Source organism: Schistocerca nitens, chromosome 5, assembly GCF_023898315.1.
Source record: "Schistocerca nitens isolate TAMUIC-IGC-003100 chromosome 5, iqSchNite1.1, whole genome shotgun sequence".
In the NCBI taxonomy this organism is placed as follows: domain Eukaryota; kingdom Metazoa; phylum Arthropoda; class Insecta; order Orthoptera; family Acrididae; genus Schistocerca; species Schistocerca nitens.
The window spans coordinates 383,723,123-383,745,046 of record NC_064618.1 but is presented as its reverse complement, the minus strand read 5'-3'; the positions used below and the strand labels follow the sequence as shown (position 1 = coordinate 383,745,046).

The 21,924-nt window shown below is 40.5% G+C and overlaps 1 protein-coding gene across 3 annotated transcripts in view; it reads right to left on the bottom strand.

The window, feature by feature from the left end:
* Positions 1-21,924, bottom strand: part of LOC126259710 (zeta-crystallin-like) — a 164,747-nt gene that overhangs the window by 101,496 nt on the left and 41,327 nt on the right. Inside the window, exon 1 of one of the 3 annotated variants that reach the window (XM_049956685.1) lies at positions 1,586-1,746. The exons of the other annotated variants lie outside the window; for them this stretch is intronic. Coding sequence (XP_049812642.1) covers positions 1,586-1,642 — 57 coding nt within the window. The 5' untranslated portion in view covers positions 1,643-1,746. Of the gene's footprint in view, positions 1-1,585; positions 1,747-21,924 lie in introns of those variants that run through there. 3 annotated transcript variants of the gene reach the window in all.

Here is a 21,924-nt window from a genome sequence, read left to right as displayed (position 1 = left end):
AAGGAATGAACGACTGTAAAAATAGACTTACGAAAATATATACAGTATCCATTAATTACTTTATTATTGGTAATCAATAGAATGCTACTATAATTAATCAGGTTATTATGACTAGCTTAGCCAACATTAGGAATTTCCCCAGTACGTTTTCCAGTGTTATAAACTTATGACACACAATGTATGGTGTGTCTGCACTAACTTTTAGGAAAGAGCTAAAGTTGTTACTTCACTGTAGATATGGACCCAACCATCCTTCCATTGGACAGTAAGTAGAACACCATTCATATCTAACTTTATAGATTTTTTACACCCATGTGTGTGGACCCCTAATGCACAGGGCAAATACCATTTGCTAACTCTCGCTAAGTGGCTACTTCAGCACTGGACTGGGCATTCCATTCATGACTGAGGGCTCTAGGTTCATTTGTACTCATGCAGATTAGAAGATGAACCCTGAAATTCACATAACAGCTGTAGTGAGAGCAGGGATTCAATATGACTAAAATACCATCCAAATTCATTAAGCTTAGTCATCTCTGATCATTGAATTTGAAACCATTTTGACTATTTTTCGACTGTGACTGTCTCAAGAAATATGTAAGGGAATTTTTTTTAAAATTACCACTACCAGTCCCTGTGTTGCCACGGAGTTAAGACTGCAAGATTACCTCCAAATGCAATTCCAAGAACTGTAGATAAATACAGGATTCACATAAAGTTCAGGAACACTTTCAATTATTTATTGCACAAGAACTAAACATTGAACAGATGTCATACATATTGCATTTTGAAGAGAGACTCTGAAAGTTTTTTTTTTTTTTTTTACATACATTCAATATGCGAACCATGAGTGATCCGGCAGACGTCATTGCGGTAATCGAATTCTTGCCATACCCGTCGCAGCATAGCATCACTGACTGTGGCAGTCGCTTTGCGTATTCTCTCCTGGAGCTGTGCTACAACACGTGGTAGAGGCTGTACACACACCAGATCTTTAATGCGTCCCCACAGAAAAAAAAAAAATCACACAGAGTGAGACACTTGTTTTTGTTGAACTCCAACACACAGAAAGCTCGCTCCACACCTGAACTTGCCATGTTTGCGACTAGCACTGACTATCAGCAAATTACCAAACTACGCTGTGGCAGTATACATGAGAAAAAATATATATATTCAGAGTTTCTCTTCAAAATGACATATGTATGATATCTGTACAGTGTTTGGTTCTTGTGCAATAAATAATTGAAAGTGTTCCCAGACTTTATGTACACACTGAATTATGATCAGACCCCCTAATATGATCAAAGATATGTAAAGGTTTTTTTTAAATTACCGCTACCAGTCACAAACATTGTCAACTATTGTATTACTTATTTATTTAGCGACATGTTTCGAGGGAATACCTCGTCTTCAGGTTAAATGGCATTACAAAAACAACTTTACAATAAGGTCATAGTGATGTTACATAGTCTTTTTATAAATGCTGTGGTCATCCTGTGGAAGAAGAAAAAACTTAGTAAGAGGTGATGTCACTTTGGAAACTGGACTAATATTTGCACTAAAATGTTTTGTAATGGTCACTCACTTTGTTCTTCTGGCGTGGCAGTCTCATTGTGATGCACTGAGGTGTTTCCATTTCCATGACTCTCTTGGTCACTGTTCACAAATTTTCACTAACACGATCACAAACAAATCTATAGTGTACTGGACAAGATGGCAGTCGAAATATAGCTGGTTTCAATTTGACTATCGATTTGTCGATCTATACGGTGTCAGATGTTTTGTGTCTTCTGCATGTCTTGTTATCGTATTACAGATGTGGGTTGACGAATTACATTACAAATTGAGCACCTGTTACAATATTATTGAACACATCTTGACATAAACTATTTATTTTACATATTTCTCAGCTATTGCTGGGGCTAGAGTCAAACAACTTTCCTGTTATGTGTCTTTTATTCGAAGAGTGCTGTAGCGAAATTGGAAAAGAAATACGAATTTTTAAAGTCTGTCATTTCATTCAGGATCTTGTTATTCCCCATGGGCCATGGATGAATATTTCCATTTCTTCCAATATGTCCATTTTCCAGCTCTTTTCTAAATTATGTACTACTGTGAGATTGTTGTCTATTGTAACACTGTGCCCTGTTCCATTTATATGTTTTGTTGTAGCTGATTTATTCACTTTGCCAAGCCTGTAATAGTCAATGTGTTCTTTAAAGCGTGTTTTAAAATTTCTTCCCATTGGCCACTGTAATATTTGTTGCAAGATTGCATGTAATTTTATAAATTCCTGCTTTGTTAAGTTTCTTCTAGAGCACATGGGCTGTCAGTACGGTGACCATTGTTATTGCTTCTCTTGATGTGACAGGAGGAGGAGTGCTGAGAGTGGTGCACCTTATGACAACAGTGGATGTAAGACTGGCACCACAGCGTATTTTCAGACAATTCCTTTTCTGCATATAGCATCACGTCAGACATATCTGCGTGTGGAGGCTCTGAGAAAACAAATTTACAAACTGCAATTGTCTTCATCATTGGTGTCCAGAACCTACCAACAACACAAAAAGAAAGAGAGAGTGTGGGGGTGCACTATTTCTCTGGAGTAATGTAAGTTTTTAACTTTTACATGAAGCTCTGAATGCTGAAGACAGCATGTAAGCAAATACAAAACTTAAGTTCACATGGACCACAGATGTCCTAAATTGTTTACAGGATGGTTTTAGTGGCGCAACATTTATTGTATAGCACATCAACAATGGTAACTTCCAAAGCTTCCAACAATGCTATAGCCTTGGAAGATATAAGATAATAACTTTTGTTTGTGGCAACTTTGCTAAGCGCATGTCTGTATGGAAGCATTAAACTTTATATCTGGTTCAAATAACAGTGATGGAAGCGATTTTCATCATTATTCAAAGTTGAAATCAAAATCTCTCTCGGATGTCTCATGGGATGAGAACATGTGATACTGTTGGAGATGATCCATGAGCTGGATGGGAGTATTAAGCTCAGTGGCTTCCTTGGTGATCTTTGTGAGCAGTAGGCCATGTGCTACACAAGCACTGATCACATCTACACGAAACCTACAGAAACATATCTGACACTTCACGACAGGTTGACAAACAGTAACAGCAAATCACTTCTTTGAAGATGATGACACTGCAAGTGGCAATTTTAGTATCATCAATAAAGTGCAGGACCAAATTACCTAAAATTCTATGACTTAAAATCAACAAATATATTTATTGCATACTTGAATGAAGAATTTATTTATACTACTGACTAACTGAAACTTTGTGAAAAAGGGGACAGATAAGAAATATGCTAGCTATTTGTTGCAGCAAGGTAGTTGTGACACGAGTATCATTAATTTCCACAAATAATGTGGAAAGGATACATTGCTACTCATCACAAGGAGGGGGCTTTGAGTTGCAGACATATAAAACGAAAAATAATGCTAAAAAGATTTCAGCTTTTGGACAAAAATTATTTCTTCAGAAGTACAAAAATGCACACGTTACTTTTAATCAAGTATGTAGTGTGTTTCTGGGGGAATTTAAATACTTTAAGAGAAAGTAGCAGTGATGATTATGACGGCAATTTTCATGCAAGCATTTGCTCTACTTTCAGTTGTTTTTGAGATACAGATGTCTAATTGCATGTGTAAGAGGAAAGGAAATGACTAGCAGTGGTAGAAGGTATCCTTTGCCATGTACCATACTGAGTTTTTATGCAGGTGTATACGTAGAAAACTGCCGGGAACAGTAACAATGCAGCGTTTCTTGTATTCTACTGTTAATTTCTTTTACACTAACTACTATCTGAATTCTGTAGCTATCTCAAGTAAAGATCAAACAATGGAAAATCCAGGATGGAATGTAACAATACCAGAGAATGAAAGCTGCTACTCACCAAATAGCGGAGATGCTGAGTCGCCACTGCCACTGCAGTGTGGTCTCAGCTCTCCGAGACTGCAGACGTGTGTGCAAGTTGCATTTATGTGAGTGTGAGTGCGTGTGTGTGTGTGTATGTGTGTCTACTGCTGACAAAGGCCTTAACGGCCGAAAGCTTTAATTGTGTGAATCTTTTTATTGTGCCTATCGCGACTCAGCGTCTCCACTATATGGTGAGTAGCAACTTTTCTTCTCTGGTATTGTTATTTAACACAGTAGCTCATTTATAAAGTAATCAAACAATGGAAACTCCACATAGGAATATCAACAATTTAGGAAAAGACATATTCCTATTTACTGTAAAGAAGACACATTAGTTGCAGACAGGCACAATTACAAAGACACTTATAAAAAAGTTTTCAGTCACAGCTTTCATCAGCAAAAGAGAAACACAGACCATTCATACACATGAGCAAGCACATCCCACGCACACTTGAACGCCAACACCATCATCTCGGCCAGGGAGTTCAATTCTTTAAAGAAGTGGGGGTGGGAATTACCAGTATATGCCACCTGATCAAAAGTATGTGGATCCCTATTGGTGGATATTAATACCGGTGTGTCCATCCTTTGCAGTATGAAAACTTGAATTTTGCAAGGAACATTTTCAATGAGGTGCCTGTGGAGGAATGGCAGCCCATTCTTCCTCAAGATCTGAAACAAGAGAAGTCAATGATGGCGGATGCTGGGTTTTGGAGCAAATTAGACATTATTAAATCATCCCAAAGGTGTTCCATTGGATTCAGGCCAGAACTCTCTGAACAGGCCACTTCATTTCAGGAATCAGGGTGTAAAATTCGTTATTTATTTCCTGGTATTGGCTAATTTCAACAGTGAAGTTGTTATCAAGCACTTACATAGTGTCACTATGAACCATAATCACCTGTATCACTATGCAACATAATCTTCTCATGACCAACCAACATTCAAATGCAACTGCTGCATGAAAAACCTGCAATAGAGTCTTTCCTTGTGTTCAGAATGTAGATAGCATTACTAGTACCTACCTTATATAGTTGCACTGAATTATTAACCATTTGTGTACCCAAGCATGAAGTACACTTCATGCCAACTTGAGATACTGTGTGCTGTCTTTATGGCACTGCTATTAGCATACACGAGATGGAATTAAAGACTTTTAAAAAGGTAAAAGAATGGTGAGAAGAGCTTCTGAAGTTTTCCTACTGAAGCACTGGAGGGCACTATATTTCACCATACTGTTGCCTTTCAGGTGACATAAATATGGCAACCATGTCTGACATGATGCTATATGTAGAACTGGAACTTGTCTGAAAAGATGACATGGCACTACACCTATGTCCACTGTTGTCCATGGGCACACTGCTGTAAGTGCGCCAGGAAATATTATTGCTCAATCATTTCTAACAGCTGATTATGTAAGTAGAGCTCAGGATGGGGTTGTACAGCCTGGAGCTTACACAAATGCACGATGCATGTTTTTGAGGAAAATTATTGAAAATCCTGCTTCAGGACTCAGCAATGTGCCTTCCACATGGCTCCTTACAGCTGGCATACAGTAGCACCTGTTGATGGAGTACTGAAGCGAAGGCATAAAACATTTACATACAATAACAATGAGGCAGAAGGACACATCTTGAACACAATGCTGCTAGTTAAAATCCTAGAAAAGGTTGAGTATAGAATCAATATTTATGGCACTTGATTCACCTGAATGTGTCTAGTATTGAGATGTGACATGTAAATCCATTTATCAGTCCACATGTGGAATCATATATCAATATTGGCATATTCTGAATCAAATATGAACAGACATCACAAAATATAATGGTACAACTTGAGAATGGAATTAACAACCCCATACTGAAGAACCACATTTTATCTTAAGTGAACCTGCAGCTATCTAAACACATTCAATAAATATTCTAAGGTCCAATCACTGAACTGGTATATGTCACCACTTCAAATTATGTGCACACACTTGAAAGCCATGCATATTAGCAGTGTGTTGTCATCCGTGAGAGTGCACAATGAAAGCACAATACTGTGAACTACCAAAAGAGCCTACCACCAGAGAGTGCCTATTTAAAACGTGTTATTACTGCTTGCATATATTTACCTTATCTAATTGCATTCAGTGTATGTTATGGTGATTGGCATAATTGCCACAGTCTAATACAGTTGTATGAACATTCTTGGTTGTGTTGTGTATCTGAGTTACAATACAAGTGATGACGAGTGTGGGACTGTTCTCTGCGCGGTTTCTAGTCTTCAGCTGGTCCTCCATTGCATCTACGATGTCTGTTGATGCTACCGATGAGTTTCTATGCTGGCTGCTTCATCAACAGGAGGTTCTTATGCAGCACTACAGCATCTCAGTCAATAGCAGGAGGCATTCGCCACAGGGCAACACAGTCAAACTCAGGTATTGCAAACTCTTGGCCAGTTTGGATTTGTCTCAATATACATCACCTGCCACGTCACCCCTTGCACCTCCTGTTTTGCTGTTGTTAACCCAGTCATTTACCCGCTGCCATTTCTGGCTTACGATGAGACCGTTTAAGAATGGGAAGCCTGGGAAAAACGGCTGCAGCAGCACTTCCATGCATTGACCGATGTTACTTTATGCCGTGCTTTCTTTTTGATTCAGTTATTGCCTCACATGTATTGACTCCCTTGCAATTTTTTTTTTTTTTTTTTTTTTTTTTTTTTTTTTTTTTTTTTTTAGGGTGCACAACTTCAATGGTCATTAGCGCCCAGACTACGTTAAGAATGCACCGTGAGGTACAAGTGTAAAACAACAACTAAAAGGAAAAACACGATAAAAGACAGACTGACAGGCATAGGATTTAAAAAAAAAAAAACAGCATAATCAAATGTCCTTCGAGAGGTGTGTCAAGTTTCCCTTGCCAACTGACCCCCCCCCCCTCCCCCTCCACAGGATTCACCTTCAGTCTCTTAATAACATGTGTGACATCCTTTAGAAATACTACTGTCAACGGATGCTTGTTATTGCCGCTCGAGTTGAGTTCTATTGATGTTGCAAGCAACCAGAACATTCCTATAAGACTTGGGCAACTGAGCTTCATGGTTTAAACCATTGTTGTCACTTTGTCACTGATGTACATAAGGAGTCACATGCCGACCAAACAGTTTGTGAAGCAATCATTCAATTGGCCTCCAATCGTAAGGTTCGTGAGTGGGCCCTTCAATGTGAAAACCCCTCCCTTTCCATTGTTCTGACTATTGCACAATCATTTTGAGGTTTTGAGGGCTGTGGGTACTCAAACTGAATCATGGTGTGAGGTTGCAGAAGTTCAACCTGCTCTCCCCACCATTTGTCAGACGGTTCACAAGGGGACAATATAGTGGCAGCAGTCTGTGTGCGAGCAAAACATCATGGCAGCTGGCCCAGCTCAATGTGGCAGCCATGGCTGCAGCAGCAGCACATCATGCCCGGTAATGAACAACAATGCAAGCACTCCATGCTTCCCTCTTGTCTGTTGTGTTTTGTCACTTATGATAGGCCAGACTGTCCTAAGCGGAGAGCCATCTACTGCCAGTGCAACAAAAAGGGCCACATTGCTCCCGTTTGTAATGCAAAATTCCAACAGCCTATTACAGATGCTGACATGGATGTGGACTGCGTATTGGTAATCTCCGCTGCAACCAATAAGGTTTTTATTGACATCAATGTTTACCAGAGGGTTTTGCACAAGCAAGTCGACACGTGCTGCTGTGTCATTACTCAACTTGCAAACATACATGGATTTGGGTTCTTCCCCTTTAGTGCCCATGTAGCGTACATTAGTCACCTACCATAAACAAAGCATTCTGATATTAAGTAGTGTGTCAGCCCCAGTCACATATAGAACTGTGGTTTGTCCACTGACTTTTCTGATGGTGAACAATGCAAGCATAGAAAATTTGTTTCCTTTGGATGCCTTTAACCTTTTCGGGTTTACTATTTCTGATGAAGTTAATCTCGTCTCTGATAAAGTGCCTTATACACAACTCACCTCTTTATGCTCTGAATTTTCCACCCTGCTTACTGCAGGTTTGGTTGTACCAATAATGTCAAGGCCCACATCACCATGAAACCTTGGGCAGATCCCATTTCTTTTGGGCTCACCTGATGCCGATGGCACTCCATCACCAAGTCAAGGCAGAGCTCAACCACCTCACGGCCTCGGGGGCTGTACAAACAATCACATCTAAGGAATCATTGTCAAGAAGCAATCAGGACAGTTACACCATTGCAGCAATTTCAAAGTTTTTGTCAATGCTCAGTCTATCATTTACGTATATTCCTCACCATGCTCGACGAACTTTTTGTTAAGCTCGTCAGTGGTCAGTATTTTTCCAAGATCAACCCCTCCAATGCATATTTGCAGCTTCCTGTTGATGCTGACTCAGCGACTCTTGGTCATTAACATACCTTTTGGATTGTATCAATACTTGTGGTTATCATTTGGAGTGACCAGCACCCCAGCGATTTTTCAATGGTTTCTCAAACAACTCAAGAGGTCTATGCCTGTCTGAGCCAACTATCTCAGTGTACTGTGATCTTTGGCTCCTCCACTGCTGAATATATCAACAACTTACATATGCTCTTTTCAGTTTTACAGGCCTTCGGGTTAAAATGCATTTTGAAAAAGTGCCACTTCTTTCAGCTTTCTATTGTTCACCTTGGGCTCAAGATCTCTAGTGCTGGAATCAAACCCCTTCACCAGAATTTCTCTGCCGTTGTGGCTCCTCCGCATCCCGCATTGGTCAAAGAACTTCAGGATCTTTTTTCTTCCCTCTCTTTTTCTTTTTCTAAGGTAAGATTGCTTATTATCATCAGCTTTTCCCACGGCATCGGTTGCACAACTGTTACATGCCTTACTGGATAAGGGGACATCTTTCCACTCTTCGCAGGCATTTGGAACAGCACTTTCCAAACTGAAGTCTATGTTACAATCTGCACCTTGCCTCATAATTGGGTCAACATTTAGCGTCAGCAACAGATACCTCCCAGTGTGGGCTGGGGCAGTGTTAGTTCATAAACATTCTGATGGCTCCAAGCAGCCTACTGCATACATGTCTAAGACATTTAATTTGGCTCACAGTAGATATTCACAAATAGAGAAAGAGGCCCTTGTCATTGTTTATGCCTTAAAGAAGTTTCATGTTTTCCTGAATGGTTTAAAATTCCATCTCATCACGGATCACTAGCTGTTAGTATAACTGTTTAACCTCTAAGCATCACAGCCACACAAAGCAATGCATCGCCTTCAACGGTACAACTACAAGACTCACTTTGGCACCACAGCTGAACTTGGGAATGCTGAAGTGCTCTCCCCCGTTATCTGGCTGGTCCAGACCTAGTTTTTGACCAAAGGGAGTAACGCTGTTTCCATGTTGCTGAATGTGCTCAACATATTGTCAAAGGTTTTTCAATCACCAACACCCAGGTTGCACAGGCTAGTGCTAACAATCCGATTTTACGGAAAGTGATACATTGTGTACATTGAGGTGCCTACATCACAGGCATCTGATACCCTCCATAACTACTATGTATTTCAGCATTGTTAATATGTCACTGATGTTGTTCTACTCCTTGATACGGACTATTCAGCTACTTGTGCAGTGGTTCCCTTAGCTCTCCATTCATAGACCTGCAATTGCTGCACGCTGGTCACTAGGGGAAGGGGGGCGGGGGGATTGTGTCACACACCAAAGTGTTAGCCCATCATCATGTTTTTTGGCCTGGTTTGGAAGGCAACATCACTCTTTTGGTTACGGCATGTTCTCTTGTGCATCGCAGCAAGCTGCCCCGTGGGCAACATTGTCCCCGTGGCCACAAACTTCGCAGGCCTGGGACTGTCTCCACATCAATTTTGCTGTGCACATCATTACGACCAGTTCCACCTGCATGTGTGCATGTGGATGACCGGACACAACTTCTCCAATACTGCTACCAGTACCAAAGCAACTATTGTCCAAACCAGAGCTGTCTCCTCCGCCTCAGCCGCCAACTACAGGCGCACCATCACCACAAGGCCCTGGACCTGATGTGGACATAGAGCTCGCACCGATGTCATCCACCCTACCATATAGGTTGACAGAAGAAGGCGGACTGCGACTCTGCCCACGCCCCAAGTACTTCCGATCATATGCCCCAATATCATCACATCTCAGTCAGAGCCTCACAGAGGAAGATGCCATGGATATCTTGCGAACCCATGCTGTTCCCCAAAGGAAGAGGAGACAAGTAATGCACGTACGCTTGAAAGCCACATGCATCCTCAATGTGTTGTCATCCGAGAGAGGGCACCACGAAGAGCAATACTGTGAAAATTCCAACGGAGCCAGCCACGGGCGAGTGCCTATTTAAACCCTGCCCTGCTATGCTCGCACTCAGTTATGTTATTACTGCTTACATATGTATTTGCCTCATCTTATTGTGTTCAGTGTATGTTATGGTGATTGATGTACATGCCACAGTCTAATAAAGTTGTACTAACATTCTCGGTTGTGTTGTGCATCCAAGTTAAAACACCACTAACAGTTCAATTCACCACCACCAACTGGTTATTACCAACCATCGCAAATAATCATACCAACAAAACAAGAATTAAGTTAAAAGTGAATAGGTAAACAAAGTACATAAAACATGACTCTCAAATTTGTACAGAAAGAAATGGAATTGATTGGTATCAAACAAACCTAGCCATGCCAGTCCCTTTGATCTAAAACCATTGACAAGCTAATAGCTCATCACTCTGTCCTGAAGTCTCCCTCTTCACTGAAGAAGTTCACTCTCATTAATCTGCCATGCTCGCTGAGAAACACAGGGAAGTGCTATGCACAATCCCAGGAATGCCCTTCAGATTCTGTCTTCCATATTGCAGTAAGTCACATTGTAGATCACAAAGGATCATTTGTTCCTGACCTCTGACACACACAAAGAAGACACCTTCTCTGCCCCAGATGGCACACAACTTCTCCATCCTATGAAGGCTGCTGGCCAGCTATCAGTCACACAAGGTAGCAACCACTTTACAAAATTGTTTAACATTAGGCCTTTCAGCCAACCATAATCAGGACGTGAATGAAGGTCTTGTCATTATCCATTCCTGCTCTTGCTTACTGCAATTCTGTAGGGTGCTGCCTTCTATTAGGACATTAAGTATTCTTTCATAAATGGAAGTACAAGGAAATTTCTCTCCATGTAAGCCAGAGCAGCTGATTCCAACCACACCCATTTAGAAGTATTAGTGTAAAACCCACCCTATTAGCTCCGGGCTGAAGCACACACCTGTTACCCAGAACAACCACCCTCTTAGAAAACTGCGAAATAAAGTGCATCCTGACACTGTCAGAAAATGACATGTTACATAGCTCCCCCCCCCCCCTCCCACCCCCTATTTTTCAGTGACTGGTGTAAGTATTCTCTAACCAGATAATGAAAATCCCAGAGCCAAAAACTTCAAGTAACATGCTGGAGCAATGGCTAGTTGGTGGGTGTTCACATATGCTACATACACAGCTGTTTAAAACCATAGCTCGAAGAGGGAAACCTGGCAGTCAAAGCTAAATCAAATAATTATATATTCAGATATGACAAAAGCATTAAATAATTTAAGAGAAAGCACAAATAATACATTAGCAAGGCATTTGAATGTAGGTTGAAGCAGAATACTAGCTTAAAGAAAAAAGACAGGGCGGGATCAAACCAGAACAGGAAAAGAAAAATTCTGCTTATAGGTAGCAGTCAGGTCACAAGTTTTGTGAAACCAAGTGCTAGGCTTAGCCAGGTGACAGAAAACTTAGGTCAGATATGCAAGGACTCTGAGAAGGAAGATCAGGTAATTATAGTTGGAGGAGCAGGAAACAGCCTGGCTATGAATCCAAGATATAGTATTAGGAGTGACCTGGATAAAATAGGAGCAGAAATTGGCCACACGAATGTGGTGTTTGTGGAGGTCTTTCAGCACCATGATCAGCCCTGGGTAAACACTGCTGTAAGGTGTGTTAACACTGAGCTGAACGGGATGCTCCAGACACCGGCAAAGTCTCACATGAGTGTTGTTCCAGTTGATGCTATTGGTAGGTGGGGTTACACTACACATGGCCTGCACCTTAATAGGGAGGGGAATGATAAGTTAGCTTCTCTATTAGCAGATACTGTAAGGGGGGCCACAGTCACACAAGGGGTGATCCCTGTGGTTATTCGAACCAGGCAGACAGGTTTTTTAGGTTAAAGCCAAATTCCAGACAGACAACAACCAAGGAAAATAGAAGAAAAGAAAATTCATGCACATCAAATAGGGATAAAGCTAAGGGTGGTATCAACTTACTTCACCAAAATATCACGGGAATAAAAAATAAAGCATATGAGCTGATCATGTGTTTAGACGATCTCAAAAATAAGAATGAGATTGATATACTTTGTCTATCTGAGCACCATGTAACTGTGGGGATGTAAAATGTCAGTATAAATGGATATAATTTAGCATCTTACACTTTTAGATCTAGTATGGATAAACGAGGAGTTGCCATTTTCATAAAACAAGGGTATAAAACTGTTGAAGTAAGCAAATTTTGTGTTGATCAGCACTTTCAGCTCAGTGCATGTGAACTTCAGCTGGATAATGTGCTGATATTAGCAACAGTGTACAGGTCTCCACTAGGAGATTGGGAGCTATTCATAAAATAGTTTGACTTCCTATTATGCTGTCTGTCAGACAAAAAGAAGAAGTTATTACTCTATAGCGATTTCAATGTTAACTTTCTAAGTAATTCTGATAGAAAAAGTGAACTAGAGGTGTTGTTAACAACATATAACTTAGAATCAGTGATCAATTTCCCTACACGTACAGCTCAGGACAGTAGTACTCTAATAGATAATGTATTTGTACAGCAAGAGGATGTAGAACAAACACATGCTTTCCCTGTGGTAAATGGATTATCTGACTACGATGCACAACTGATTAACTTACAAAACCTAACAGGGCATACACTTCAGAAACCATTAAGTAAAAGTGTGAGGGTGCTCAACCCGGTATCTATAGATCACTCCAGAAAAAGTTTAGGAAATGTAAACTGGGAAGATGTATATAAAGAGGCAAATTCTAACAATAAATGCAGCATATTCCTTGATAAATTTATATCCCTTTTTGAACATTGTTTTCCAAAGAAAATTACTAAATGTAACACCACAAACTTTTCAAAGAAGCCTTGGATTACTACAGGTATTAAAGTGTCTTCAGAAAGAAAAAGAAAACTGTATGACACAGCAAGAAATTGTAAAGATCCAGAAGTAGTTTTACACTATAAAAATTATTGTAACATACTGAGAAAAGTTGTAAATAAATCAAGAAATATGTATGCTAGAGAAGAAATTAACAGCTCCAGCAATAAAATCAAATCAATATGGAATGTTGTTAGAAGGGAGACAGGAAAAGTAACCACTGGGGTAGGTAGTATTACTGTTAAAGAGAATGATACCATCTTAACCAGGCAGTACATGGAAGAGAGAGTTTTGAAAAATTTTAGTCAGATTAAGTTTCATCTAACAACCTCTTGTGAAATAAGGAAAATTATTAAATCTTTGAAAAATAAATGTTCTTTTGGAGTAGATGACATCTCCAACAAGTTACTAAAACAATGTGGAGCAATTACAGCTGATGTTTTGAGTCACATGTAATGCATCACTGACTTAGGGTATTCTTCCAGACAGGTTAAAATATGCCATTGTCAGGCCTCTCTACAAAAAGGGGGAAACTACAGATGTCAATAATTACTGGCCAGTATCCTTGCTTACAGCATTTTCAAAAATCTTTGAGAAAGTAATGTACTCAAGAGCAGTTAGCCAAATCAACAGTAATGGGATACTTAGTAAATCACAGTTTGGGTTTCAGAAATGCTGTTCCACTGAGACAGCAATATACAATTTCACTGCCCACATAATAGTCTTTAAATAGTAAAATGTCACCAGTAGGAATATTCTGTGACTTATCCAAAGCATTTGATTGTGTGAACCATGACATTAATGGAACAGCATATGAGTGGTTTAAGTCATATCTACAGAACAGGAAGCAAAAAGTCTCTTTATATGCTTCAAGTGATTCAAAGGAGTTTGCCACTTCATCTAACTGGGGTGAAATTACATTAGGTGTTCCACAAGGTTCTTGATACATGTGAATGACTTACCTTCTTATCTGAAACAAGATGCTGAACTTGCACTGTTTGCTGATGATACAAGCATAATTATTAATCCAGTAAAAGAAAGTCCGATAGAAAATGATACAAATAAGGTCTTTGGAAAAGTTATGAATTGATTTTCTGCAAATGGGCTTGCTATGAACTTTGAAAAAACACAGTACATCCAATTTTCTGCTGCAAAAAGTATAATTCCTTCAATAAACATAACACATCAAAAGAAGTCAGTAGCCAGGGTAGAGCATACTAAGTTTTTGGGTGTACATATAGATGAGAATCTTAATTGGAAAAGTCATATTTTGGATCTCCTAAAGCGACTAGGTTCAGCAACTTCTGCAATCAGAATAATTGCCAATTTTGAGGATGTAGAATTTAGTAAGCTAACATACTTTGCATACTTCACTCTCTGATGTCATACCGAATAATATTCTGGGGCAACTCAACACTTAGGCAAAAGGCATTCACTGCTCAGAAGAAAGTAGTTAGAATAATGTGTGGGGTTCATAGTAGCACATCTTGTAGGCATCTGTTTAAAAGGTTAGGAATTCTTACAACTGCTTCACAGTACATTTACTCAGTAATGAAATTTTTTCTCAACAACATGGACCAATTTAAAAACAACAGCAACATTCATGATTACAATACCAGAAAAAAGAAAGACCTACGCTATCCTTTCCTTAACCTAGCTTTGGCACAGAAAGGGGTAAAATATGCTGCTATAAAACTTTTTGATAATTACCAGATGAGATAAAATGTCTGACAGACATCAGTAATAGTTTCAAAAACAAAATGAAATCATACCTCCTTGGCAACTCCTTCTATACCATAGATGAATTCTTGGATATGAATAAATAAGAAACTTCCTGGCAGATTAAAACTGTGTGCCTGACCGAGACTCGAACTCGGGACCTTTGCCTTTCGCGGGCAAGTTCTCTACCAACTGAGCTACCGAAGCACGACTCACGGCCGGTACTCACAGCTTTACTTCTGCCAGTACCTCGTCTCCTACCTTCCAAACTTTACAGAAGCTCTCCTGCGAACCTTGCAGAACTAGCACTCCTGAAAGAAAGGATATTGCGGAGACATGGCTTAGCCACAGCCTGGGGGATGTTTCCAGAATGAGATTTCCACTCTGCAGCGGAGTGTGCGCTGATATGAAACTTCCTGGCAGATTAAAACTGTGTGCCCGTCCGAGACTCAAACTCGGGACCTTTGCCTTTTGCGGGCAAGTACTCTACCAACTGAGCTACCGAAGCACGACTCACGGCCGGTACTCACAGCTTTTCATATCAGCGCACACTCCGCTGCAGAGTGAAAATCTCATTCTGGAAACATCCCCCAGGCTGTGGCTAAGCCATGTCTCCGTAATATCTTTTCTTTCAGGAGTGCTAGTTCTGCAAGGTTCGCAGGAGAGCTTCTGTAAAGTTTGGAAGGTAGGAGACGAGGTACTGGCAGAAGTAAAGCTGTGAGTACCGGCCATGAGTCATGCTTTGGTAGCTCAGTTGGTAGAGCACTTGCCCGTGAAAGGCAAAGGTCCCGAGTTCGAGTCTCGGTCGGGCACACAGTTTTAATCTGCCAGGAAGTTTCATATCAGCGCACACTCCACTGCAGAGTGAAAATCTCATTCTATGAATAAATAAATCTGGAGATATAACATATGCATTTTGTGTCATTTAAGGGAATGGGATAGATAATAGAAATATTTAAGTATAACACTATAACGGGGGGGAGGGGGGGGGAGACACAAAGAAACTTGTTTCCTGTGCATTTGACACGTTCCACATCTTAACGGTTTTTCCGTGCTATTGATTAATGGAACACTTAACTAACTAACTTGCCAGTTTACAATGGCAAGTCACTGTCCTGTAACTTATCTCTACTGATAATGATAAAAAATATTACAGCTTAATAAAAATGGGAAAATTCTAAAAAAACTAAAATAAAAGGAAACCATGTGGCACTCCTGTATAAGACTGCAAACACTCAATAATAGGCAAATTCATTTTGCTTCTATAGGTTCTGAAATGCCACTGATTCTAAACATAAGACAATAAATATAGGAAAATATGCAGATATGTTTGAAGTTTTACATCCATAATAAAATACCTACAAAATTATGTTTTGAGATACAGGCAAAAGAAATTTAGCAACAAGTAGAAATACTACCACTGCTACCAGCAAATTCACACTGCTGTTAATTGCCATCTCTCATGGATCTTAGAGAGTGTTTACATTCATTCAACAATTCCCAGCTTTTACATTAAGCTAGTGGTGAAGCAGATATGTTAAACTGGCCAACATTGTGGATACGTCATTATGACTCTAAACCCGTGTTGAGGCCAACAACCCAAACCAAAATATTTTACAATCTGACTCAAAGACAGAAATAATAATGTGACTTATGCAGGCTGTGACAGAGCACTGAAAGACCTGAGTTGAAACAAGACCCCGGGAGTAGTAAACATTACATTAGAACTACTGACGGCCTTGGGAGAGCCAGTCCTGATAAAACTCTACCATCTGGTGAACAAGATGTATGAGACAGGCGAAATACCCTCAGACTTCAAGAAGAATATAATAATTCCAATACCAAAGAAAGCAGGTGTTGACAGATGTGAAAATTATCGAACTATCATTTTAATAAGTCACAGCTGCAAAATACTAATGCGAATTCTTTACAGACGAATGGAAAAACTGGTAGAAGCCGACCTCGGGGAAGATCAGTTTGGATTCCATAGAAATGTTGGAACACATGAGGCAATACTAACCTTACGACTTATCTTAGAAGAAAGATTAAGGAAAGGCAAACCTACGTTTCTAGCATTTGTCGACTTAGAGAAAGCTTTTGACAATGTTGACTGGAATACTCTCTTTCAAATTCTAAAGGTGGCAGAGGTAAAATATAGGGAGCGAAACGCTATTTACAATTTGTACAGAAATCAGATGGCAGTTATAAGAGTCAAGGGGCACGAAAGGGAAGCAGTGGTTGGGAAGGGAGTGAGGCAGGGTTGTAGCCTCTCCCCGATGTTATTCAATCTGTGTATTGAGCAAGCAGTAAAGGAAACAAAAGTAAAATTCAGAGTAGACATTAAAATCCATGGAGAAGAAATAAAAACTTTGAGGTTCACCAATGACATTGTTATTCTGTCAGAGACAGCAAAAGACATGGAAGAGCAGTTGACCAGAATGGACAGTGTCTTGAAAGGAGGATATGATGAACATCAACAAAAGCAAAACGAGGATAATTGAATGTAGTCAGATTAAATCTGGTGATGCTGAGGGAATTAGATTAGAAAATGAGACACTTAAATTAATAAAGGAGTTTTTCTATTTGGGGAGCAAAATAACTGATGATGGTCGAAGTAGGGACGATATAAAATGTAGACTGGCAATGGCAAGGAAAGCATTTCTGAAGAAGAAAAATTTGTTAACATCGAGTATAGATTTAAATGTCAGGAAGTCATTTCTGAAAGTTTTTGCATGGAGTGTAGCCATGTATGTAAGTGAAACATGGACGATAAATAGTTTAGACAAGAAGAGAATAGAAGCTTTCGAAATGTGGTGCTAGAGAAGAATGCTGAAGGTTAGATGGGTAGATCACGTAACTAATGAGGAGGTATTGAATAGAATTGGGGAGAAGAGGAGCTTGTGGCACAACTTGACTAGAAGAAGGGACCGGTTGGTAGGACATGTTCTGAGGCATCAGGGGATCACAAATTTAGCATTGGAGGGAAGCATGGAGGGTAAAAATCGTAGAGCAAGTCCAAGAGATGAATACACTAAGTAGAATCAGAAGGATGTAGGTTGCAGTAAGTACTGGGAGATGAAGACGTTTGCACAGGATAGAGTAGCATGGAGAGCTGCATCAAACCAGTCTCAGGACTGAAGACCACAACAACAACAAGCAGTCTGTCCCAGGAGGAATGGTCAATATTCATAATGTGACAGGAACGATCATTTGAAGCAAAAAACTCTAGTATACGTGGGCTTCAAAATGTATATCTCAAGTGCTATGAGCACTTTTCATCTTCGATGCTGTGAAAAAAGTCTCTTCTGCTGCAAGCTCTTTACTTTCAATATTTTGGGAGGAGGTAGTATGAACCGAACAAGAAAAACTTTCTGGTAAAAATGGGCTCTGTGAGCAGTTGTGTAGTAGAAGAGATGAATTTCACAGTAGCAAAGGTGATCAAGTGTTCACAGCTCATAAGATATGCACTTTACTGACCATATTTAATGGACGTCTTTTCCTTCTTTTGCACAAAACAAACACCTTTCGAGAAACAGAAAGCAAAGAGCTTGCAAGAGAAGAAATTGTTTCACAGTAACGAAGATAAAGAAGTGCTCATACCTTTTTAGAATACATGTTTACTAGACTTTTTGCTTCAAATCATCATTTCTGTCATATTCCTCAATATCGACCATTCCTTCTACGATGTCATGTATGCTGAAATAAATAATAAAGTAGTAGAACATAATAATTTGAGTGGTCTTGCTACGTACCCAACTGCCTTTGAAAAATCAATTAAATCATTAAATAAAATTTATTGAATGATAAACACCATGTCTAATTTGGTCAAAATTTAAAGTTAACTGAATTACTATTCACAATGAAAATCATTGAACTACTTTGAAATGTACACATGGTAAAAAGGAAAACCCTTGAGATGGTTACAATTTCTGCAAAGCATTTCATATATAAATAGCTCAAACACTGGGAAACCTTCGTTTATAATTTTCACTCATTTTCGCTGATAATCACCACAAACCAAGTAGAGACCATTCACACAGCGGGGTTGTGGGGGTCAGCAGATGAAGAAATCTTCTCTAATGCCAGGGTTGCAGGAGGCATTGCAGAGGGGGGGAATAGTTCCACAGCTGGTTTCTATTCTGGATAACGACCGATTCTGAGCATCATCCATTTGCATCGTCAGCTTGACATGGTCACTTCTTCTTCTCTCGAACCCGTGCCTCACTTCATAGCAGACTGTACAAAATCAAATTGGTGTGCATGCTTCTCTTTAATTTCTCCTGGAAACTGACCCATTCTGGGCATCCTCCGCTCACATCACTGTCCTGAACTAGTCGCTGCCTCAGCTATGGTACTCATTCTCCGCCCTGCTGAGCTCAGGCACATGCCTCACTCCAGAGTGGATTGTGAAAAATCAGATGTATGAGCATGCTTCTCTTTGAATCCTCCCGGAAAAGAATGAGTCTGGGCATCCTCAGTTCACATCACCAGCCCAAACAAGTCACTAACTTCACTGCCGTACTTGTTCTCCACCCTGCATAGTTCCGGTGCATACATTGCTCTCAACCAGCTTGTGTGAAATTACACTGGTGTGAATGATTCTTTTTAATTCATCCCCTTTTACCTTTATTAGTTGCCTTCTTACTCTCCAATTTTTTTACTGCCCATTCCCTTCCAGTTTTCATAACAAGATTGGAACTTTCTCGGTTTCTACCTGTAGTCCCCTTTTCATCACTGACACTGGAGATGGAAGCACCATTCCAATGTCATTCATTGCTCTGGTTGATTTTGTCCTACTGCTGAACCATCTGTTTCTCAATCAGATAGCTTTACTATTTTGTTATTGATTACTTGTGGTCTGTCCATTTCCTTTTTGTTTTTCTTTTCCAGTTGGATTTGGGGGGGGGGGGGGGCATAGTTAACCTGTCTTTTGTTGAGTATCCTTTCCTTCTGCTCATCCCTGCCCCAGAGAACAATTTTATAATTATTGGCAGCTCCTCCCTGAATTCAAGAGCAGCCCCATCTTGTGTTAGCCAATCCATCCCTCATAGGAGTGGAATTGGCAATTCAGCATGGGCCGAAAGTTCTATGAGTTTTTGCTGAATACAACCTGGAATCTCTAAAACACAGCAGACTTGATACCTTACCTCGTCCACTTTTTTCCCAGGTGCATTCAAAATGCATTTGTAGCACGGAAAAATGTCTATTTTACTTTCACTTTGTGTCCGGTTCATCTACTGCTGGGGCATCACTGGACCATTGCTTCTGATTTCCACTAATGCAACTGTGCTTCTCCCCTGTCATCTTGCAAATATTTCAGGGAACACACTGCCATTTACAGTTCGTTTGGTCCCCATCTGTTACTCCAAATAACCCTGGGATGCTTTGAGGATAAGCGTTTACATTTTGCCACTGCTAGTTATTTTATCCTTTTGTGAGCCCTGCCTGTTTCCCAAGGAACTGCTGAGTTTCCTGCTCTCATGATGTCAAGACTGACTGCACCTGTTTCCACATTCCCATTTCTAAGAAACAAGAAGTGAGGGAGGTTAAGAGAGTGAAGGTGGCCAAGTTTCTCTGCCCACTAAGCAGCTGGAGACCCCCAACAACAAAGTTTTGCAATGGGAGGTGCACCTTCTGTATCCGATTGGTGTTTCCTCACCCTCCATTACCACAAGAAAACTAGCAACATGGATGAATTGACAAATCTCAGTAAAGAAAACTGATGATGACGAGACAGTAAATAAACAAGAGATAGAAAAGAATAATAAGAATCAAAAAAGTGGGAAGGGCAGGAGCCAGGCCAAACCACCAAGCAAGGGCCACCGTAGACCTCTTGTTGGAGCGAGGAGCATCCCTCCAGTTGTTCAAGCAGCTGATAAAGCCAATGTGTCCTACTTCACAGTGACAAGTAAAAATCATCTTCACAGGTAAAATGAAAAACCAAGTCATTGGTTTAGATGTCCTCGGCTAGCACCAGACAACATGTCACCAAGGTTAAGGCTTTACCACAATGTGGCTACATTCAGGCAGTCCAGTAGGATGAAGGGTGTCAGATGGGCACCACTCCAATAGTGGAGTGGATCCTCACATTGTACTATGTGGTCAGGGGTCAGCTAAGTGTGGCCAATGCAAAGCCAATGGACAACCATAGATTTCCTGTGAGAAGCACGAAGTTAAGACTGCCGCATGGTTTTCATCTCCTTCATTGCTCATGGTTTGTTCACAGAAAATAGGGCATGCCAATCCGTGTTCCAAGCCTCCAACAATTGACAGCACACAGTTGATCAAAGATCCATTTCTGTTGCCCCCACCTCCAAAGATGGCATCCTGGTGGCCAACTCGGCCAAGAAATCAGCATTTTCATTCCCTGTGACCCTAACGTGACCTTGTGTCCAGACAAAAATGGCAGACCGTCCAGTTTGTTGGAAGTCAGAAAATGGGTCCCGGGTAATCCCAACCAACAGGTGTCATGGGTAGCTCTGGTCAGTAGCCTGAAGACTACTTGGCGAATCACAGCCAATTAAAGATGTCTTACCTGTGCATAAGCTGTGAAGCCATCAATGTAAGCAACTCTGAATCCGGAAATGCAGCAAGGATGGCAAGAAACAAGCAGCAGAAAACCATGGTGTCAACACAATCTTTCAGTCAAAAGGATAGACTGAGACAAATCCAAAGGGGGGTATGCACCATGAGAGAGTACGTGATTGCTACCTGACAACAGGTGACAATAGGGGAAGTTGGAGTTCAGATTAGAGACACTGCATGTGAACTGCAACAATGATTCTTCAGTCCTGGGCCACTGTTGTGGGAGGTGGATCTCCCTACTGTGGAAAAAACACACAGTAGTTCAGGTTCTCAAGCAAGCAGCGAATGTGTGTCACATAGCTGACCAGCAGTTGTTGGTACTTGATCTGTATTGGAGGAATCACAGTCTCTGCAAGTAGATCGTTTCCAGGGCTGCTCCGGCAGGCACCTGTTACATGTCAGACGCCACAATGGTGAATTTGGCCCAGTATCTGCAATGCTCAGGGT